This window comes from Tursiops truncatus, chromosome 7, assembly GCF_011762595.2.
Source record: "Tursiops truncatus isolate mTurTru1 chromosome 7, mTurTru1.mat.Y, whole genome shotgun sequence".
In the NCBI taxonomy this organism is placed as follows: Eukaryota; Metazoa; Chordata; class Mammalia; order Artiodactyla; family Delphinidae; genus Tursiops; species Tursiops truncatus.
In genome coordinates, this window is record NC_047040.1 from 101,098,971 (window position 1) to 101,123,275 (window position 24,305).

The 24,305-nt window shown below is 39.2% G+C and overlaps 1 protein-coding gene across 11 annotated transcripts in view; it reads left to right on the forward strand.

Annotated features, from left to right (window-relative positions):
- The window catches only part of INSIG2 (insulin induced gene 2), a 68,106-nt gene that overhangs the window by 71 nt on the left and 43,730 nt on the right, over positions 1-24,305 (forward strand). For 2 of the 11 annotated variants that reach the window (XR_012333158.1, XM_073807791.1), the window contains exons 1-5: positions 4,921-6,065; positions 13,789-14,181; positions 20,454-20,578; positions 23,713-23,879; positions 24,056-24,155. Coding sequence is in view for 10 of the 11 variants with exons in the window: in XM_073807791.1 (XP_073663892.1) it covers positions 13,938-14,181; positions 20,454-20,578; positions 23,713-23,879; positions 24,056-24,155 (636 nt within the window). In the remaining variant the exon portion in view is untranslated. Of the gene's footprint in view, positions 1-9; positions 419-2,469; positions 3,814-3,864; positions 6,066-13,788; positions 14,182-20,453; positions 20,579-23,712; positions 23,880-24,055; positions 24,156-24,305 lie in introns of those variants that run through there. The other 9 variants (XM_073807782.1, XM_073807783.1, XM_073807789.1 and 6 more) reach the window with 9 other exon arrangements.

Here is a 24,305-nt window from a genome sequence, read left to right on the forward strand (position 1 = left end):
TTCCCCGGGGAAGCGCGGTGGACTTGGTGCTGAGGGAAGGGGCCTGAGGAAGGTGGTGGCCCTCGGGAAGAGGAACCGCTTGCGTTTTTGCAGCCTGGGAACCCTGCTGGCAAGTACGAGGAGCCAGGACCACAGATGGGGCCTGAAGGGCGAGGGGCTCTGCTTAACCTGGAGAAGGGTCGGCGAGATCCGGAAGGGGACACCTGGGTCGGGGAGAGGGTCTAGGAGAGGCCGAGGCTCCCCGGTCAGTGGAAGAGTGTCCGAGCGGAAAGAAGGCTGGAGGACGGCGGGAAGGGCGACCCCGGAGATCTGCTGGGGTGGAGGTCGGCGGGCTGTCAAGCATAGAGCTGTCAGGACTCGGCAGGCTCGTAGCCAGGGAGACCAGACTCAGGCTTGGGAGGGGGAAGGATCCGAAAAGGTAGGTATTGTAGAATGCTTAGAATCCGCCAAAAGGTATGTTGATATTGGGTTGAGGAGTGGGACTTCGGCATTTTGGATTGGAATTGGAAACCTCTGGAGTAGGTGTATGGTAAAGACAAAGATTACTCTTTTCAGGACCTAGAAGTCGGTTGGTGATAGTTTCTTGGATTTTAGGGTTGGTCAGTGGGGATTGGCAATCTGGTAGAGGAAAGCAGTGTGGATAAAACTTAAGTGATAGTGACCCATGTCCAGTTAGCATTGGCAGAAAGTTAGTGAAGTATGGCGTTAGCTAGATAGTCTAGGGAAATATGACTAGGAAGAGCTGACTGTTTTGTAGGGTTATTGAGAAAATGCTTCAAGAAGGAATGAGTAGTCTTGACAGCTGGGGCACCGAGACTGGCCGGGATCACTATTGCAATGGAGCTGAGGATTGTGGGGGGGGGGGGCGGGGGGGGGGGAGACAAGCTGCTGTCTTGGGTGCAGGAGGAATGAAGGCAGTCTGGCAGAGGCTAGGTTGTATCTTCCAACTTTGGGGTTTGGCCCTGATAGGGAACCATTGAGTGAAAAATGAATGAAGGGATGCCCCCACTAATAAGGGCTCCCCAGAGAATAGCCCCGTACTCTTCCTGTTTCCTCCTTTTATTCTTTCTCTGGACATTAGGTTGAGTAGTGTGTTTTGTTATAGTTCTCAGTACATACCTGATATAAAGTGACGAAGCTGTGAATCATGTACATTTATTTGGTAAAGAGGTTGATTCTTTTTAAACTGACAACTGTTGCTTTTACGTGTGGTGGACTGAGAAGGAAAGGATAAAATGCAATTGAGAAATTTAATGACAGAGCTTGTTTTCATTGTTATCAGAAAATTATTCTCAAACGATGGAGTAACCTTTTTAGGGACTGAGATTGGTCATTTAAAAGCAATAATGGGATGCAAATGTTGCTTGCTTAATGGTTTCTGTGTTTGGGTTTTAATGTTGACAGGAAAGATGAGTTGCAGGGTCTTCAAGGCAAACATGTTTTTCTTCCTAAAAGTTTTTAGCGTCCATAGCCTACGATTCACATTTGTGTGCTTTTATTTAAGGAGAGTTTCATTGACTTAAGTGTGTTTTTCCTAACTGTAATGCTTATTCTATTTTGAGAATGCCATTCTAATTACAAGAGCATAGGATAAAAAAGATGTGAGGTAGTAATTTAATTTTATTATTTAGTAGCCTTTCTGATCTAAGCACCTGAAGAGACAGGTAATCTGAGGGAGTAAACATACTTCTGTGACTGCTCTTCCTTTAAAGAGAAATGATCTTGTATGGTTTTGGGGGTGTTGCAATTGTTAAAATACAATTGGTACTTAATCAGTTCTTAGGGAGATTTTGTTTGTATGCTTGTTTTCAAATGCCTGTTGCCTGGAAGTTGTTTCAGTGGCAAATGTAAACTTCGATTTTCATCCGCAAAGCTGAGAATCACTTATTTTATTTACCTGAAGGTAATAATAATCCATTGACAGGAAGCCATAGACTGGGAATAACGTTTTTCCAGTTTTGATGATTTGTTATTATCTATCCAAACTATTTGAACTATTTTTCTTTTTGTTCAGTAACGTACTTTATAGAAATTGTAGGTCAGGGCTCAAGGTAGAATTTTTCATGTTCTGTGGAAGTTTCTTGTTTGTCAGTTTTTGGAAAAAAAAAGTGTTATTTTGGTATTAACAGTAGTTTATCAACATGGCTTTAAAAACTGTTTCTTTTGTGGCATTTAAATTGTTTCTGTATGGTGTTTGTAGAAAAGGCAGTTGTGAAATGGGAAACACTCTGGACATGGAGTCAGAGTGCTTGGAGCTAGTCCTGGTACTACCAGGCAACAGTTTTATAATCTCAGAAAGTTATTTTTGTAAAATAAAAAGATTAAGGATTAAAAACACCTGCCTACTTACTAGGATTATTGTTGAGGATCTATTGAGATATTGTCTTTTAAATAGTATCTTTATACCAGAGACTTCTTCCCTGATCAGAAAATTATTTCTTGGGTAATCTAAATTTTTCAAATATAGGTTTTTAAAAAAATTTTGAGAATCGAATTTATTGCTGTTGTAACAGTAACATTTAAAGGTATAGATACGCTCTAGGAAGATATTATCAATACATAATCAGAAAACCAAACTTGAAAACAAACAAATTAGGGATACTTATTCCAAGAGCTTTCACTTTAAAATAACCTACTCCCCTAATGTGTGACTATTATAAACAACATGCTTTATTTAGGAACTTAGTTGTTGCATAGTAGGCGGTGAATGGTCTTGTGGAATTTTTTACCCCTTTGATGAGTCTGGCCATTTCTAGGAGTTCACTTTACATGTTTGTCGTAGCAAGACCCAGTAGTACACATTCTTGATCTTGTCACTTCACTTAATCACTTTGGGTCTCATTTGCTTTGCCAGGAAACAGATCACTGGTTCTCAACTTCTTTTGGATCATGAACTTTTTGAGTACTTGATATAAAAATGTCCAACTCCCTAACCGGAAAAATGCACATATCCACAACTTTTTGGTTTTGTTTTACATCAGACTCACATAGCCCCTGGAAGAGATGAACTCCCATTCCCTTCCATTTCTTACATTTTAGGATACTGTGATTCTAAAGCATTTTAACTTTTGTCTCCAGTAATTATATAGTATTGTATTATTATGTAGTCACAAAATTAGCTTTTTGGACTTAAAAAATAGCTTAAAAAATCTTATTCAGGTAAACATGAAACAATTGTGTTATTTTTAAAGACAACTTTTGGGGTGAAGAAACTATAAACAAGCACTTTCAGAAAGGTTGAGTAAACAGCTGTGGCAGAATTACATAAATAAACATTGTAGAAAGTTTCTAGCAGCCTGGAAATAGAATGCGGAAAGAGTCTAGCAATCAGTGTCTCTCAGTTGGAGAACATTGCCTCTCTGTGGGAATTTGGAAACATGTAAGGCCATGTTTGGTTATCTCAGAGTGGGGAGGGGGCGTGTACTGGCATTTAGTGGGCACGAGCCAGGGCTGCTAAATGTTTTTCAATGCTTAGGGCAGTTCCAAACAACAAGAAATTGCCCTGCCCAAAATGCCAATGCTCTTTGACAAACACTGGTGAGTGATGTGAGATGGGACCTACCACACCAGAATAGCTTTTTAAAACTGAAGCTGTTTTGTTCTTTTAAAAATATTATTCAACATAAAATTCCCTTTTGGAAAAATTCACAGACAGAAACAATTTACTAGATATACTAGAGCAATTTGGGTTACTTAAAATGTGTATTTACTCTTTGTCCTCTAGTAGCTGTTTTAGTAGCAGAAAGCGGGAGGTATTGTTGTGTCTGCTGAAGTTTGGGAAATGAGGAGTCAACTCTTGGTCTAATACTGTATGTAAGTTGGCCATATGATTTTTTTCTTTAATACATATTTTTACTCCTGGATCTAGTACTTTTAAAGAAAATTTATTTGTTTGTACATTTATTCTTATGGTCTTTCTGGTTGGACATTAATTTACATTAGTACCTTGAGAATATTTACAGTTAAGATTGTTTTCCAGTGTCTGTCCATCTTTTCAGTAACCAAATCCCCTTCTATAGGGGATGCCAAAAAAGAAGTCTAAGGAGTTGGGCTGGAATGGGACTCAAGTTTTAGAGGAAAGAGGATGGGTTTTGGCATCAGTCAGATGTAAGGTACAATTCCAGTTCTAATACTGCATGTCATGTGACCATAGGCAAGTTGTTAAGTCTCTTTGACTTTATATCTTCATTTGTAAAATGTGGATGATAATACCTACCTTTAGCATTATTTTGAAGATTAGAGTTACTATATGCCTGGCATGGAGTAGGCCCTCCATAAATGGGTGCTGTATCGTGATGATAATGATGATGATGAATTCTGTAGATACTGAACACTGTAGAACACATGACATGCTGACATGCTGGATACCACAGCAAGGAATAGTCTGCAAGACCAGGTCAAGGGGAGATGTTTTCTATGTTTTCTAGGATTTTCAGTAGGTGTTTAGAATATATTTTCCTATGAATCAGCTATAATATGTACTGTTTTCTCAAGGCTGCTAAGCTATAGAGCTCAGTGATGTTGTACAGTAAGTAGGTTTGTGAGCTTGAGGATAAAATTCCCCCCTTGGGTGTTGGGCACAGAGCTTTGAGTGTGGTAGAGGCACAGTAAAAAAAAAGTCTATTGTTTCTGTTTATAACGTGGAACTGATAGGCTGTGAAAGTTACTAGTGCTTACAGATGTTCTCATTTTCATACTGATTATTTCTAAACTCAACACCCCCACCCCTCCCTCCAGTTTACACATGGGTTTTGTTCCCAGAATTCATTTATAAGGTAGTTTGAAACTTGGAAGCTTACAGGACATATATTTTAAAGATGATTAAGTGCTAGGTTAGGTTCACCTTCCAAAAGGCCTGCTTAGGAGAGACCTTCAAGATGGTGGAGGAGTAAGACGTGGAGATCACCTTCCTCCCCACAGATACATCAGAAATACATCTACATGTGGAACAACTCCTACAGAACACCTACTGAACGCTGGCAGAAGACCTCAGACTTCCCAAAAGGCAAGAAACTCCCCATGGACCTGGGTAGGGCAAAAGAAAAGAGAAAATATAGAGACAAAAGAATAGGGACAGGACCTGCACCTCTGGGAGGGAGCTGTGAAGGAGGAAATGTTTCCACACACTAGGAAGCCCCTTCACTGGCGGAGATGGGCAGTGGGTGAGGGGGGAGAGCTTTGGAGCCACCGAGGAGAGCGCAGCAACAGGGGTGTGGAGGGCAAAGTGGAGAGATTCCCACACAGAGGATCGGTGCCGACCAGCAATCACCAGCCCGAGAGGCTTGTCTGCTCAATCGCCGGGGCGGGCAGGGGCTGGGAGCTGAGGCTCCGGTTTCGGGTTTCGGAGGTCAGATCCCAGGGAGAGGACTGGGGTTGGCAGCGTGAACACAGTCTGAAGGGGGCTAGTGTGCACAGCTAGCCAGGAGGGAGTCCGGGAAAAGGTCTGGACCTGCCTAAGAGGCAAGAGACCGTTGTTTAAGGGTGCGTGAGGAGAGGGGATTCAGAGCACTGCCTAAATGAGCTCCAGAGATGGGCGCGAGCCGTGGCTGTCAGCACGGACCCCAGAGACGGGCATGAAACGCTAAGGCTGCTAATGCAGCCACCAAGGAGCCTGTGTGCAAGCACAGGTCACTATCCACACCTCCCCTCCTGGGAGCCTGTGCAGCCCGCCACTGCCAGGGTTCCATGATCCAGGGACAGCTTCCCCGGGAGAACACACAGCACAGGTCAGGCTGTTGCAACGTCATGCTGGCCTCTGCCGCCGCAGGCTCGGCCCATATTCCATACGCCTCTCTGCCCCATCGGCCTGAGTGAGCCAGAGCCCCCTAATCAGCTGCTATTTTAACCCCGTCCTTTCTGAGCAAAGAACAGACGCCCTCAGGAGACCTACATGCAGAGGAGGGGCCAAATCCAAAGCTGAACCCCAGGAGCTGTGCGAACAAAGAAGAAAAAGGGAAATTTCTCTGTGCAACCTCAGGAGCAGTGGATTTAATCTCCACAGTCAACTTGATGTACCCTGCATCTGTGGAGTACCTGAATAGACAACGAATCATCCCAAAATTGAGGTGGTGGATTTTGGGATCAGCTGTAGGCTTGGGGTTTGTTTTCTGCATCTAATTTGTTTCTGGTTTTATGTTTATCTTGTTTAGTATTTAGAGTTTATGGTCATTGGTAGATTTGTTTATTGATTTGGTTGCTCTGTTCCATTTTTTTTTTTTACATAGAGATATATGTATATTTTTTTCCTGTTTCTCTTTTTGTGAGTGTGTATGTGTATGCTTCTTTGTGTGATTTTGTCTGTATAGCTTTGCTTTTACCATTTGTCCTAGGGTTCTGTCTGTCTGCTTTTTTTTTTGGATAGTTTTGAGCGCTTGTTATCATTGGTGGATCTTTTTGGTTTGGTTGCTCTCTTCCTTTCTTTTTTTTTTCTTACTTTTAAATTTTTTTTATTTTTCATAATTTAAAAAATAGTTTTATTTTTATAACTTTATTTTATTTTATTTTAGTATTATTTTTTCTTTCTTTTTATTTTTCTCCCTTTTCTTCTGAGCCATGTGGCTGACAGGGTCTTGGTGCTCCGGCCAGGTGTCAGGCCTGTGCCTCTGAGGTGGGAGAGCCGAGTTCAGGACATTGGTCTATCAGAGACCTCCCGGCTCTATGTAATATCAAATGGAGAAAGCTCTCCCAGAGATCTCCATCTCAATCCTAAGACCCAACTCCACTCAACGACTAACAAGCTATAGTGCTGGACACCCTATGCCAAGCAACTAGCAAGACAGGAACACAACCCCACCCATTAGCAGAGAGGCTGCCTAAAATCATTGTAAGGTCACAGACACCCCAAAACACACTACTGGATGCGGTCCTGCCCACCAGAAAGACAAGATCCAGATCGCCTCATCCACCAGGACACAGAGACCTCTGAGACACACAGTCTCAGAGACCTCTGGGACACTAAACGCACGAACATTTGAATTATAGGGGTCCCTCGCGGTTCTGCCCACCGGAAAGACAAGATCCAACCTCATCCACCAGAATACAGGCACCAGTCCCCTCCACCACGAAGCCTACACAACCCACTGAACCAACCTTAGCCATTGGGGGCAGACGTCAAAAACAACAGGAACTACGAATCTGCAGCCTATGAAAAGGAGACCCCAAACACAGTAAGTTAAGCAAAATGAGAAGACAGAGAAACACGCAGCAGATGAAGGAGCAAGGTAAAAACCCACCAGACCAAAAAAATGAAGAGGAAATAGGCAGTCTACCAGAAAAAGAATTCAGAGTAATGATAGTAAAGATGATCCAAAATCTTGGAACTAGAATGGAGAAAATACAGGAAACTTTTAACAAGGACCTAGAAGAACTAAAGAGCAAACAAATGCTGATGAGCAACACAATAAATGAAATTTAAAATTCTCTAGAAGGAATCAGTAGCAGAATAACTGAGGCTGAAGAACGGATAAGTGACCTGGAAGATAAAGTAGTGGAAATAACTACCACAGAGCAGAATAAAGAAAAAAGAATGAAAAGAATGGAGGACAGTCTCAGAGGCCTCTGGGACAACATTAAATGCACCAACATTCGAGTTATAGGGGTCCCAGAAGAAGAAGAGAAAAAGAAAGGGGCTGAGAAAATATATGAAGAGATTATAGTTGAAAACTTCCCTAATATGGGAAAGAAATAGTCAAGTCCAGGAAGCTCAGAGAGTCCCATACAGGATAAATCCAAGGGGAAACACACCAAGACACATATTAATCAAGCTATCAACAATTAAATACAAAGAAAAAATATTAAAAGCAGCAAGGGAAAAGCAACAAGTAACATACAAGGGAATCCCCATAAGGTTAACAACTGATCTTTAAGCAGAAACTCTGCAAGCCACAAGGGAGTGGCAGCACATATTTAAAGTGATGAAAGGGAAAAAACTACAACCAAGATTAGTCTACCCAGAGAGATCTCATTCAGATTCGACAGAGAAATTAAAATCTTTACAGGCAAGCAAAAGCTAAGAAAATTCAGCACCACCAAACCAGCTTTACAACAAATGCTAAAGGAACTTCTCTAGGCAGGAAACACAAGGGAAGGAAAAGACCTACAATAACAAACTCAAACAATTAAGAATATGGTAAAGGAAAATACATATTGATAACCACCTTAAATGTAAATGGATTAAATGCTCCAACCAAAAGACATAGACTAGCTGAATGGATCCAAAAACAAGACCTGTATATATGTTGTCTACAAGAGACCCACTTCAGACCTAGGGACACATATAGACTGAAAGTGAGGGGATGGAAAAAGATATTCCATGCAAATGGAAATCAAAAGAAAGCTGCAGTAGCAATTCTCATATGAGACAAAATAGACTTTAAAACAAAGACTATTACAAGAGACACAGAAGGACAGTACATAATGATCAAGGCATCAATACAAGAAGATATAACAATTGTAAATATTTATGCACCCAACATAGCAGCACCTCAATACGCAAGGCAAATGCTAACAGACATAAAAAGGGGAAATTGACAGTAACACAATCATAGTAGGGGACTTTAACACCCCAATTTCACCAGTGGACAGATCACCCAAAATGAAAATCAATAAGGAAACACAAGCTTTAAATGATATATTAAACAAGATGGACTTAATTGATATTTATAAGACATTCCATCCAAAAACAACAGAATACACTTTCTTCTCAAGTGCTCATGGAACATTCTCCAGGATAGATCATATCTTGGGTCACAAATCAAGCCTTGGTAAATTTAAGAAAATTGAAATCACATCAAGTATCTTTTCCGACCACAACACTATGAGACTAGGTATCAATTGCAGGAAAAATTCTGTGAAAAATACCAACACATGGAGGCTAAACAATACACTACTAAATAATCAAGAGATCACTGAAGAAATCAAAAAGGAAATTAAAAAATACCTAGAAACAAATGACAATGAAAACACGATGAGCTAAAACCTATGGGAAGCAGCAAAAGCAGTTCTAAGAGGGAAGTTTATAGCAATACAATCCTACCTCTAGAAACAAGAAACATCTCAAATAAACAACCTAACTTTACACCTAAAGCAATTAGAGAAAGAAGAACAAAAAACCCGAAAAGTTAGCAGAAGGAAAGAAATCATAAAGACCAGATCAGAAATAAGTGAAAAAGAAATGAAGAAACAATAGCAAAGATCAGTAAAACTAAAAACTGGTTCTTTGAGAAGGTAAACAAAATTGACAGACCATTAGCCAGACTCATCAAGAAAAAAAGGGAGAAGACTCAAATCAATAGAATTAGAAATGAAAAAGGAGAGGTAACAGCTGACACTGCAGAAATACAAAGGATCATGAGAGATTACTACAAGCAACTGTATGCTAATAAAATGGACAGCCTGGAAGAAATGGACAAATTCTAAGAAAAGCACAACCTTCCCAGACTGAACCAGGAAGAAATAGGAAATATACACAGACCAATCACAAGCACTGAAATTGAGACTGTGATTAAAAATCTCCCAACAAACAAAAGCCCAGGACCAGATGGCTTCACAGGTGAATTCTATCAAACATTTAGAGAAGAGCTAACACCTGTCCTCAAACTCTTCCAAAATATAGCGGAGGGAGGAACACTCTCAAACTCATTCTATGAGGCCATCATCACCCTGATACCAAAATCAAAGATGTCACAAGAAAGAAAACTACAGGCCAATGTCACTGATGAACATAGATCCAAAAATTCTCAACAAGATGCTAGCAAACAGAATCCAGTAGCACATGAAAAGGATCATACAGCATGATCAAGTGGGGTTTACCCCAGGAATGCAAGGTTCTTCAATATATGCAAACTATCAATGTGATAAACCCTATTAACAAATTGAAGGAGAAAAACCATACGATCCTCTCAATAGAGGCAGAAAAACCTTTGGACAAAATTAAACACCCATTTATGATAAAACCCTCCAGAAAGTAGGCATAGAGGGAACTTACCTCAACATAATAAAGGTTATATATGACAAATCCACAGCCAACATCGTTCTCAATGGTGAAAAACTGAAACCATTTCCTCTAAGATCAGGAACAAGATAAGGTTGTCCACTCTCACCACTCTTATTCAACATAGTCTTGGAAGTTTTAGCCCCAGCAATCAGAGAAGAAAAAGAAATCCAACTTGGAAAAGAAGAAGTAAAGCTGACACTGTTCACAGATAACATGATACTATACATAGAGAATCCTAAAGATGCTAACCAGAAAACTAGTAGAGCTAATCAATGAATTTGGTAGAGTAGCAGGCTACAAAATTAATGCACAGAAATCTCTTGCATTCCTTTGCACTAATGATGAAAAAGCTGAAGAGAAATTAAGGAAACACTCCCATTTACCACTGCAACAAAAAGAATAGAATACATAGGAATAAACCTACCTAAGGAGACAAAGACCTGCATGCAGAAAACTATAAGACACTGATGAAAGAAATTAAAGTTGATAGAAATAGATGGAGAGATACACCATGTTCTTGGATTGGAAGAATCACACTGTGAAAATGACTATACTACCCAACACAATCTACAGATTCAGTGCAATCCTTATCAAACTACCAATGGCATTTTTCACAGAACTAGAACGAATTTCACAATTTGTATGGAAACACAGAAGACCCTGAGTAGTCAAAGCAATCTTGAGAAAGAAAAACGGAGCTGGAAGAATCAAGCTCCTGGACTTCAGACTATAATACAAAGCTACAGTAATCAAGACAGTATGGTACTGGCACAAAAATAGAAATACAGATCAATGAAACAGTATAGGAAGCCCAGAGATAAACCCACACACATATGGTCACCTTATTTTTGATAAAGGAGGCAAGAATATACAATGGAGAAAAGACAGGCTCTTCAAGAAGTGGTGCTGGGAAAACCGGACAGGTACATTTAAAAGAATGAAATTAGAACACTCCCTAACACCATATACAAAAATAAACTCCAGATGGATTAAAGACCTAAATGTAAGGCCAGCCACTATAATACTGTTACAGGAAAACATAGGCAGAACACTCTATGACATAACTCACAGCAAGATCTTTTTGACCCACGTCCTAGAGAAATGAAAATAAAAACAAAAATAAACAAATGGGACCTAATGAAACTTAAAAGCTTTTGCACAGCAATGGAGAGCATAAACAAAACGAAAAGACCACCCTCAGAATGAGAGAAGGTATTTGCAAATGAAGCAACTGACAAAGGATTAATCTCCAAAATTTACAAGCAGCTCATGCAGCTCAATATCAAAAAAACAAACAAGCCAATCCAAAAATGGGCAGAAGACCTAAATAGACATTTCTCCCAAGAAGATATACAGGTCGCCAACAAACACATGAAAGGATGCTCAGCGTCATTAATCATTAGAGAAATGCAAATCAAAACTAAAATTAGGTATCACCTCACACCAGTCAGAATGGCCATCATCAAAAAATCTACAAACAATAAATGCTGGAGAGGTTGTGGAGAAAAGGGAACCCTGTTGCACTGTTGGTGGGAATGTAAGTTGATACAGCCACTATGGAGAACAGTATGGAGGTTCCTTAAAAAACTAAAAATAGATCTACCATATGACCCAGCAATCCCACTACTGGGCATATATCCTAAGAAAACCATAATTCAAAAAGAGTCATGTACCACAATGTTCATTGCAGTACTGTTTACAATAGCAGGACGTGGAAGCAACCTAAGTGTCCATCGACAGATGAATGGATAAAGAAGATGTGGCACATATATACAATGGAATATTACTCAGCCATAAAAAGAAACGAAATTGAATTATTTGTAGTGAGGTGGATGGACCTGGAGTCTGTCGTACAGAGTGAAGTAAGTCAGAACGAGAAAAATAAAATACCATAGGCTAACCCATATATATGGAATCTAAAAAAATAAATAAATAAACGTTCTGAAGAACCTATGGGCAGGACAGGAATAAAGATGCAGATGTAGGGAATGGACTTGAGGACATGGGGAATGGGAAGGGTAAGCTGGGACGAAGTGAGAGAGTGGCATGGACATATGTACACTACCAAATGTAAAATAGGTAGTGGGAAGCAGCTGCATAGCACAGTGAGATCATCTCGGTGCTTTGTGACCACCTAGAGGGGTGGGATAGGGAGGGTGGGAGGGAGGAGATATGGGGATATATGTATATGTATAGATGATTCACTTTGTTACAAAGCAGAAACTAACACAGCATCGTAAAGCAATTATACACCAATAAAGATGTTAAAAAAAAAAAAAAGGCCTGCTTAACCCAATATACTTTGATTCAAAAGGAGTTAACCTAATTTAATGAAACAAATATGAATATGGAGAGCTCCTACTATGAGCTAGGCACGTACCTGTCTGGGTACGTAGGCACAGCAAAGACTTGATAGTGAATAAGACCTACATAGAAATTTTATAATCTGTAAAGCAACTATACATATCATCATAAGGTACCTATAAGAAGTGCCATAGTAAAGGTTTAAATAAAATACTTAGAGATTCAAAGGAAATATCCCAAGATATACTGTTAGGTGGGATAATGGTAAGTTATGAAAATAGTCTGTATAATACTTTCCCACTTCAAAAAACGTATTCATAGAAAAAGAATTTAGGGCAACATGTAACAATTTGGGAGGCTGAACATAATGGTATGAATGAGGGCTTTGGAGCCAGACAGACTGCATGGATTTGAATCCCAGCTTGCCCTCTTACTAAGGCTGGAAACTTGGTTGAGTGACTTAACCTTTCTTTGCTTTTACACCTCACCTGTAAAATGGACATAATTGCACTTACCTGTTAGGGTTATTGTGAGAGTTAAAAGGACAGCTCCTAGATAGCCTCAAATGTTACTTGTCTTAAACGTATACAAAGGAAAGTTCACGTTGGTTTAGAGGGGTGAGTGAATACCTAGAGTGACTGTACTTGCAAAGTTCTAGGTTTTAGCCATGTGGATCAAACTTCTTAGCATCTAGCCAAGAGGTTATTCGTTATTTTCTTAGCTCACTTTCTTCTGCTTCCTACTGCAGCTTTCTCATAATAGCTCCCATGATTGCAACAAGGGCAGACTGGGTCAAGGCAGGGGTGGGACACAACTCGGGTCCTGGTGACAGCGTGTCAGGTCTGGTTTCTGTGCTTGGTGTATGTGTGAGTGAGTGGGTGGTGGTCTGTTTTTTTGTAAGATACTTTTGTGCAGAAATTCACATATATCAGCATTAAACATCAAAAGAGGTCATTTTATTCCCCTATGGAGATGGTCCTCACGAGCAAGTCACATTTTATTCAGAGCAATGTAACATTTTCAGTCAGAATATGTTGATTTTCTGTAAAGTAGAAATTTATTTATTTTCTGTAAAGTGTAAAAATTTCTACCTGAATCTCCAAGCCCATCTGTTACTTGGGCTTGGAGATTTGGGTAGAAGAAACAGAAACCTGGATTTTGATCTTCCAGTTTCTAGTAGAAGTGTCTCAGATAACCCGTCCTGCTTTTTTCACTGATGTGGGGCTAGCTGTTTTTACTATTATTCTAACCTTTTAGTCTCTTAGCTCACTAATTCTGTCCTAGTAAATACAGATTTAGCACTTTATTTTTTATTACATCATTCATATAAAAATGCTTTTTAAATGTCTTCTTATTCAGTAAATAATTTAAATAAGTATATAAGCTTGTCAATTCATTATTTGGCCTTTAAAATGAATTAGTATTGAAATCAGGAAAATTGTATAGTCATTAATTAGACACATTGATTTCTTTTTTCTTATCTCTTGCAGGATTTCTGGTAGGTCCTATTTTAGGACGAGATGCAATATTGTTGAAACGCCAATCTGCTTTGGTTCAGGCAGTTGGCTTTTCAGCTGAGAAGCCATTTCTTCTTCCTCTTTTTAAAATTTTTTTGCTGACTTACTGAACTTATGAAACCATGGCGGAAGGAGAGACACAGTCACCTGGGCCCAAAAAGTGTGGTCCCTATATCTCATCTGTCACTAGCCGAACTGTGAACTTGATGATTCGAGGAGTAGTGCTGTTTTTTATTGGAGTATTTCTTGCATTAGTGTTAAATTTACTTCAGATTCAGAGAAATGTGACGCTCTTTCCACCTGATGTGATTGCAAGCATCTTTTCTTCAGCATGGTGGGTACCGCCATGCTGTGGCACAGCTTCAGGTACGTGAAGGCCATGTCTGTAACACTTAGAAAGGAATTAGGGTAAATGAGTGTCAATATTGTCTGGGCAATACTTTAAAAAAATTAGCTTTATTGAGGTGTAATTTAAATAGAGTGCAATAGACCTGTTTTAAATGAACAGTTTGATGAGTTTAGACAAATACATAGAAGTCATGTAACTACCACCACAATCCAGGTATAGAACATTTCTATTACCCCCTAAATTCTCCTGTGCCTTTTTGCAGCCTACCCCCAGCCTCAGGCTGTCACTGGATTATTTTTGCCTGTTCTAGAATGTGATATAAATGGAATCATAGAGTTTGTACTCTTTTGTGTCTGATTTCTATCTGACTGACCCATACGACTTTTAAAAATTCAATCCTAAAAACAATCTTGATTCTCTTAGGGATGAGGCTTTTAACCTCTTAATTTTGTTCTTTCGTCAATCCATCTCATATAAACTTATTTTAAGTTATTTTGTTGATCATCATCACTGTTTAGTTTTAAGGTTTTGACATGTATGTTATCCTCTGGTTTTTGAAGTAGATAAAAACTTGAAAGATGATGACAGTCGACCCTTGAACAACATAAGGTGGAATTTATGTGTGGATGTTTTTCAATAAATACGTACTACACAGTCCGAGGTTGGTTGAATCTGTGGATGCGGAACTGTGGATACAGAGGGCTGACTGTAAAGTTATATTCAGATATTTGATTGTATGGAGGGTTGGTGCCCCTAACCCTCATGTTGTTCAAAGGTTGACTATAGTTTTATTCAAGTTTAAAGCTTCATGTTGTTATTTTTTACATTTTTGCATATGCTTTTTTTCTTGGCATCTTGTTTTTAGATATACATTCAGAATAATAGATTCTTAAAGAGATCAGTAAGGTAGATTCTCTTTGCTTAAAATCATTATTATCCTATTTAGATCTTGTTTGTGGTGGACAGTGTGTATTGGATAAAGTGGAGCATTTCAGAATGCTGTATTGATGATGCACTTCCATGATGGATAGCTCTTCAGCTTTTTCTAATGAGACCAATAGGTTGATACTATTTTATATAATAAAGTAATAGAAGGAAGCCATAATCATGTGGTAGAAGATAATTCTGATTGAGAGAGAAAAGCGCTTTTATGAATGTCCATTTGGTGTCTCACACCTAATCTACATAACTACCTTGCAATATAATGTAGATCCTCCTTGATTTCCGTCCTACAGCTAGAGGGCCAACAGTGAGGAGTTAGGTGTGAGACATTTTAAAATGACCTTGGGAAACTTATTGGACAATTACATAATCCCATTGTGTGGATTGAAGGGCATTTTCGTGGTAAGGTTTCAGCATGGTTTATATATTGATGTCTCACTATTACAATATTCCCATTAAAAGAGAACTTGTAAAGGTGATGATTCTTAGTTTCCCCAGAGCTGTTGTTATTCTCTGAGAGAACAGGCAACATAGTCCAAACAGACAAAGCATAAATTACGTTTTATTATTCTCTGTTGTGTCTACCAGCCCTCATGTATTTTCCTTTCTTTCACTTAAGTTCAGAAGAAAAAAAGTTTTCCCAATGACTTTTTCTACTTCTTTGTTTATTTTCTCCTATGGTAGAGCTGCTGTCTCGCTACTAATAGAAGCTTTTCAGGACTTGGAAGAACATGTCTTTTCAGAATAGACAAAAGGAAGGTCAAGGGAGGGAAATGATTGCTTATTGAATGTCTACTGATGTTCTGGGCATATCCCTTAACCCCAGGGATCTGTAGGGCAACGTTGGGAGTGAGATGTTTGCATTGTGCCTATTTTGGGGGGTTGAGGAAACAGATAAGGAGAGGATATCAATGAGTCCAGGGTTCCAGAGCCAAGGAATGGCATGGCTAGGTGAAACATCACATGCTGGGGAAGGGGGCAGAGGGAGCCACTCATCCTTCCCTCTATTGGGTATCTCTTTTGAACCTTGCAGACTAAGTGCAAGGCTTGGATGGAGTGCAGCGGCCTGTGCTACACATTCTGGGCTAGGGCAGGAGAACTTGGCTGAGGTTTCATTCTACCTCTATTATGGAGAGGAACAGGGGTTACATCTCTGCCTGTGATATGGGCGCTTTTGCCACAAACTCACATTTAGGAAGGAAAACTTGTAATGTTAATGCTACATTTTAGTCACTTTGTCCCTACTTTTCTACCTTCTCCCAGCCGCTAGGCTTGTCACACTTACAAACCTAACCTCATATCATTCCATGTGGAGGATTTGCATTTACGTTTCTTGCTTAAGTGTTTCTTCTGAAAGCAGTGCATTCTATGAGGTGCCCAGCAAATGAAGGGAGAGAGGCCTTGGGGAATTGAGATTCCAGTTAACGCTGCTGTTGATGTTGGGTAGGTCATGGTGTTTAGTAGGTGGGGGGTGAGGATACCAGGTTTGTGGAAGTTGCCAAAGATGGAAAATGGACTCTTGCATAATCGCTGCCCCCTCCAATTTTAGGGAAAATATTAAAGAAAAAAAGTAAATGCTGTAAGAAACAGTGTGTACAGTTTGCGTGTGTATATGGTATATGTGTTGTTGTGCATTTTCAAAGCTCTTATCATGTTAAATCAGAAAAACTGATAATTGTCCTTTGATTTTCCTGTCCAATTAATATTCGTAGACTGAGCAGCTACCTTCTGGAGGGTCTCCAGAATCACCACTTTCTACATGTAGACCCAGTGCTGGAAAATTTGCTAGTGGTGCTTCTGGAGGGACAACTAGTAGAGAACTCTGATAAACTCCTTTTGATCCCATTTTCCTTTTCCTGGTTCTCTGTTTTTAGTTTAATAATGTTTGGTGTTTCAAGTTGGTTAACTTCTTTACGTGTGCAGTGCATTGGAATTGGAGTTAAGAACCTCTTGAATGTGATTGAGAGCTACAAAGGAATCTCTCTGAGGAATGAATAGGAGAAAAAAGATTGTGTGGATAAAATAACCGGAGAAGTTGACTAACAAATCACGAGTCAAGTTAATATCTAATTTAAAAATGAAAACAAACAGATCTTTTCTGTTGAGTCATGCAGTCAGTCACCCAATTCCTGGAGAGTCTTAGAAGGCTCCTCCCTTTGTCTCTCACTGCCCACATCTGGTTTCCAAGTTTTACATCTCTCCCTTGTCTCTTTCTTGGTCTAGGCCCTCAACCGGTCTGCTTGGAATTTTCAGTCTTTTCTTTTTCTGCCTCTGATTTTGTCCCCCCTGCACCCCAAGTCCCTTCTCTCCTGTCCTGTGTTGTACACTCACTGCTGGAAGAACGATTGGCCCTCTCTCTGGCACAAGTGTGATGGTGTTATTTTCCCAGTGACTGTGGGGCAAGTCTCTGTGATATGGCCCCCACCAACTTGTATCCTTCTCAGACTCTTTCTGGACCCGAAACTCCCTTTCCGCCTAAAGTTTCCAGTTTCCAGATGATACCAGGTATTTTCTGTTGTCTGTGCTTTTCCTCAAATGCTTTCCTTTGATTAGAAAGCCCTTTCCAGACCACTCACCTGCTGAACACTCCTGCCTCAAGGGTCACCTCTTCTATGAAGCTTTCCTGACACGCTCGCACCCTGCTTCCCCTCGGCACACACCAGGAGAAGACTGGACCCCCGGGCCCTTCAGTGCTGCCCCTAACACGTTACTCTACTTAATTGTTTCTGTGGTCACTTTGGGACGGGGGTCATGTCTTACTCATTTTCCCTTTTTAAATCCCCAGTAAATACCAAGAACTCAACACATTATGGAGGTTTAAGTATTTGTTGGATGAACACATTGCTTATCCTGTCGTAGTTTTCCATGGAAGTATATCTCATTCAGTGGTTGTGCTTTTTCAGCCCCTTTTCCTTGAAAAATGTTTGATTTAACTGTTTCTCTTAGCGCAGCACTGCATTAAAAACATGACCATGAAAAATGATGACTTAATATTGACATTTTACAAACTTCTCTTGTTTTTGGTCTTGGTACCCTTCAACTAGTCACTGGGAAATAACTGAAATATATCACAAGAAATGTGGTTTTTGCATCAGAGAACCATCTGATTAAGCAGGAGTGTGTTTGCATATGATTTTACACAGGCATGATTTTAACAGTCTCTGTTGTTAAAATAAGAAAGTGGAGGAAGAGGACAAGAAGGCCAGACACACTTCTACTGAGCTCTGAACAGTGCAGCCTCACTGTGCTGTAGATGTTGCTCTCAGACTCTGCCAGGCCTTTATTTAAAGGAAAGAAAGAAGACGTTTAATGCGAAGTGACAAGCTCCCTCGAATTCTCCCTCTCAGTGAGCGTCCAAGAACCATGCATACTCAATGGATTTGATTTTTATTGGCAAATCCCAAGGTTGGCAGCGTGGCAGTTTAAATTTCTTTTTGTGTTTTTGCTTTCTCTCCTCAGTTGTCTCTCATGTGTGAGTCTGACATCACATGCATAAAAATACAGTCAATTTTACTGATTTATATCTTTGCACACACGTCAGTACTCTCTGTGTGATAATTCTTTACCTATGGCATCAGCTGCTGAGGAAAATTGACTTGGAATATCTGATCTTAGTTGATTTCCTCAGCAACAGGCAAAGGGAAGAAAGAGAGAGAGAGAGAGAGAGAGAGAGAGAGAGAGAGAGAGAGAGTGAGGGATGACACATGAGCTGCCAGTTTCATGACCCCTTGAGAACAAAAAAGAGGTAATATTCATTTAGATATATTTCAACTGTTAGGCATGCTTGTTGCCACTTTAATTTTGTAGAAATTTGGAAATGCTGTCAGTTAATCTCACAGGATTTTAGAGCAGAACCTTTTAAATAGGAATATAATTTGAAACTTTTAAATTTACTGGTAGCTGTTGGAGCTCTGCGTTGCTGAAGTTTGTTGTTAATGTCTTGATGGTCTGTGAACCATCTATCCTCAGCAAAAGCCTAATCAGAAGAGCACTTTCAGTTTTGCGGGTTAGAAAATGTCTGCATCATTGCAACATCTCCACTCCAGATGAAAGGGTGACGGTGCAGCCTGGTTTTCATGCTGTTCCATTGGTCTGCTAGCCTCTGATGTTTGATATTAATTGATTTCTGTTTTTCCTTTAAGATTGAATGCATTGTTTGTGAGATAGAGCTAGCCAGTACCAGGCCAGGCAGGGGCTTCTAACCCCTTAGGCGTAGGTTTGGGTGCAATAATTTCATGATACATCATAGGTAATACTGGACATTTTAAACATACTTTTGAACTGATGTGACAGTTGTGTTTTTATTACCAAATGGCAGCATAAACATTCTGTTTTTAGGAAGATGAGCAAATTAAAGCTGCCCAGCTATTTCCTGTTAAATTTAATCTGTAGAAGTATATTTTCCTTAAAACTTGTTGAAGAATGTTTTGGTTCATGAAATACTCTTTTTTTAATGACTAACTTAGCATTTAAAATCTTCTCCCAGTGAATGAATAAAATGTTGAGGTTTGTCAAGTATTTAAGTTAAAAATTGAGTTATTCATACTAATTAATTGCACCATTAGTATTCAAAATGTTCTTTCCAAAATGCAGAAATATACCAAAAAGGTTTTTTCTGATCTTTTAACAGTGGATTTAAATTTTAACTGAAAACATATAATTCTGTAGACCATGTTTCCTCCATCTGTCCTCTGCAGAATGAGTCTTACAAGTAGATTTCTGTTGCAAGTTTCCCTGCTTTGACAGTCTGACCTAGAGTCTCATTAGAGGGCCAGGTTGGAAGGGAGTTGTCCGGACAAGGCACTAGACACAAGAGACTGAGTGAGACAAGAAGCTGGGGGGACAAGAATTGTATGTGTGGCAGGACAGCTATAGCCATCTAATACAACGTATATGATGAGCTTGTACGTGTTTACACTTCGAGATTCTCTTTAGATTTGTGACATTTCATAGCATGCTTCATGGTTATATAGCTTAGAGAGAACATTGCTTAACTGCCAACTGCTTTGATGCTTTCCAAGTCTCGGAGATATTAGTAGTAGAAAAGTAGCATGAATCATCTAGTCCAATCTGCTAAATTCTGAATCATACGCTGAAGTAGTGTTTTGCCTATTATAATTGAGAGTACTGTTGTACTCATTTACAATGCTGTCTTCGATGGTGTTATCCTCACTTTTTTTTTCTTTTGGAAGGTAAGTTTAAAATATCAACGATTAATGTTAAGTAAGTTGAAAAGCTTTTCTAGAGAATCTTTCAAATGCTTATGGTGGTTGTTGTGACTCTTAGCTTAAGTTTTGCCTGTATACCATTGGAGATGACTTAATTTTTTCCCTTTTTTTCCCCACAGCTGTGATTGGGTTATTATACCCCTGCATTGACAGGCATCTAGGAGAACCACATAAATTTAAAAGAGAGTGGTCCAGTGTAATGCGGTGTGTAGCCGTCTTTGTTGGTATAAATCATGCCAGCGCTGTATCCTTCCTGCTGTAATGAAATGCGTAATAACAAAGCAGCTTTTGACAAACCAAAGGTTAAACAGTCCCTCGCAACTCCACTGTTGTCAAATTGTGATATGCCCACTTAGTCATAAAAAGAATGCACGCCGCATTGTTGAAGCATCATGGGAGCACCTGGGCAATTACAGTGTGGGGTATAGCCTTTCATTTCAATCCCTATTTTTCGATATCACTCAGAACTTTGCACATTTAAAAAATTTACATGGTTTTCTTAAATTAGGTTACTTGATTACCTCCATCTAGTTTTAGTAACTAGCATTGAAACAGATACATTTTCAAAGGAATTTCTTTTCTCTCTTCATTTAAGATTTGTCAGTAAGGACATCTGGTGGCTTCAGGTGCTGGTTGGTTTTTTGTTCTGTTTTGTTTTTAATTTGAAGAATATATATATATATATATATATGTATATATATATTTTAAAGACTGTTATTTATTGGTTTTAATCAACACCAACAAACCACATAAATGTTCTTAAAAGTGGCAGAGGCAGAAATAGCCAACTTAGACTGTGGCCCAAAAGAACTTTTTTTCCTAAGTTACATATTTTTAAAGTTTGATCATTTTGAGGATTTTGATATTTTAATTTAGTGATTAATTTTTCATAGTGTCCTGGCTAGAAGGATAAGGTAGCCTCTATGTCCCACCTCTCCTCTGCTTCTACCCCCCCAGAAAAAAATGTCCACCCCCAGAACAAAAGTTTTTGCCTTCATAAGGATTTTATCCTGTCATCCTCCCTACTTCCTCCCTGCCCCGCTGACCTCCCAACTTCCCTTTGTAGAAGAGGGTCTGGGAAATGCTAGTTCAGCCTTCCCTTTTCTGGAAGAGATGGCTTAGAGGATGGAGGTGGCAGGAGCCTTCTCTTTGGGGAAGAGAAGATGTGTGACTCAGGCTGACCAAGGTTTCCTCCTGTAACTCTGCGCTGGGCTCAGGGCTGGCAGTTAGCTGGAGAGAGTGTGGGTCACGGGGCAAGGAGATTCCAGCGTCTCTAACAGCATGTATTGAGGTGTTTTGGAGAAGCTGGAGAAGAGGAACCAAGGAAAGAAGCAGGGTCCTAGATTCTGAAAGCACGTCTACCTTTCTGTTCCCAGTCACGCTGGCTCTTGGAGATCTGTGAATTTGGAAGTCCCTCAGTGGCTCTTATTATTTTGTTTTTTACCCTTTTGTCTTAAAGAGTTTCCCAACATGTTTAGTTTGGTGAAATCTTTGAGAATTAGGATTTTATAACAAACAAATCTAGTGGTTAGGAGGACTTTAAAAAGGTAGACTCATACAATATTATATCTAGAAGAAAACTTAGAAATCCCCTAGTTCCACACTTTCTTTACAAAGATAATAAGAGAAATGAAAGCTAGAGAGGTTTCGTACTTTGCTAAATCATACATACTGCAAGGCTGCTCCAGAGCTGAGGCCAGACCCTGGAGATCCTGACTCGAGTCTAGGAACATTCCTTCTCCTACCGAGGAGCCCCACAAGTGTGTAAATTCGTCTGTCTGGTGGATTAGACCTTTCTATCCTAGACAGTCCAGGTATTTTTAAGTTGAGTAATTTAGATAACCTTTTCTGGAATTAAAAAGACTTACATATCTAATTTAAATTCTTTACTTTGGTCATTCTTTTCTTCCTCTCAATGAAATCCTTAAATACAGTCATCTTAGCTATTCTGTTCATCCTTTAAGCAGAATCCAAAATGTTTACAAAATATATAACACAGACTTAATATTAGGTTACTTAGACTTTAGAAAATCACATTGTACTATTTTTAAGATTGATGTTTTACCTGTACCCTAGAAGCCTCCTTATTTTGCTTTGACTCTTAGCAAAGTTAATTTAGTCAGCAAAGATAGAACCCAGTTAATGTCAAATTCCAGTCTTTACAAGAATGTTTATTGCATAGAGAAATCAGAGTGCACAAGTGTTTCTTTGGAATTTGAGGTATAATACTCACTAAAGAATAAAAGCTTTTTCAGAAAGCATGCCATAGACTATAGGTCTCTTGATAAATCAAGCCTAAACAAGGACTGACCAAGAATGGCAGTCTGGGCGTTCAGGTTACCCGCTGGTTGGGTAGGAGGGGGGAATGGTGGTAAACAGCAGGGTGTTAAAGGAAGTGGAAGATGGTTTTATATGTATTTTTGGAACTTCCCCTCTCTTCTCTGTAGTTGCAGCATGGCCAGTTTGGCAAGATATATAGTATCCTCTGGGGAGCTGGATATAGAGCCAAGATGTGGCCTTTGGGACATAGATAATGCTCTTTTAATGACACTTGAAATTAATTCCTTTAGTGTAATCCTCTAGCAAAGAAATGAGAAAATTGAATTTATAAAGCTTCGTTTTACCCAGAGATTTTGAAGTAGAAAAGGGCTGTACATTTGTGAATAGGTGCTTAAGTAGGTGATGGAAATAAAACATCATTTGAGCAAACTGTCCTATACCAGAAAGTCTCAGGCACCAAAATAGCTTGGCAGGTTGCAAGATAATGTTCACTTCAGGGCTTTATCCTCAACAAATTAAAACTAGAACAGTTGACATAATAGAAAGGGATAGTGTGTCCTTGGTACTCTTGTTTCTGGACTGCATTATTATAAAATGTGTCTGTCAGTAAATCACATAGAGAATGTGGTACCCTGTTAAATAGCTGTCAACTCTTCTACTTGCAAGTTCCTGTATGATTCTCAAGTAATTCTAAGCCTGTTTGAGAAGTAATACCGGTTTCCTTTTTGGCAAAAGTGTGTTCCTTTAGCAATACTTGTGTTTCGAGGCTTCTAGTTACATTTTTTTGCAAGGAAAGCATTTCTTAAATAATGGATCTGATCTGATAATCGGCAATGTATATACTGTGCCATTTTTTTGGAGAGATTAACACGTCAGTGAGATCTATTAGTGAAGTATCATGCCCTCTGTGCGTCTTTAGTACATATCGGAGATAGCTTTAAGCCTCCCTAGTCTTGTACACTGTATTAAAAACCCGAATGCACTCTAGACTATGCAGTCTATTCCCTTCTCAACATTAACATCTTTTATTTTAGCAAAATGAACAGGTGATATTATTTGGTTACAAATTTAAAGATGACTCTTTAACACTGATCTCAGAAAGTGGATTTTGATAACAACATACAGTTGTCTCTCACACTGGCTGCACTATCCATTGGACTGTGGTGGACTTTTGATAGATCTAGAAGTGGTTTTGGCCTTGGAATAGGAATTGCTTTCTTGGCAACTTTGATCACTCAACTGCTAGTCTATAATGGTGTTTATCAGTAAGTATTCTTTTTGGTGCTTGTTTCCTAAAGTCTCAGAATTGAGATTTTAAAATTGCATTAGCCAGTTTAATCTACAGAGTAACTTATTTTGTAACTTATTTCCATTGTAATTATCTTAATAAGTGTCATTGTACTTCCTTTGTGAGTTGTTAAAAATCTTTCTATTATTCTAGATATACATCTCCAGATTTTCTCTATGTTCGCTCTTGGTTACCATGTATATTTTTTGCTGGAGGCATAACAATGGGAAACATTGGTCGACAACTGGCAATGGTAAGCTCATGCTCATTTACTTACCTTTCTGTTATTGAGATGTAAGACAGGTTTTCTCCATACAGCAATAGAATAAGTCATTTGGAAGAATTTAATCACAAGTGTATTAAAAATGGAAAGAACCACTGGATAGAAAAGCTAAAATGTGTT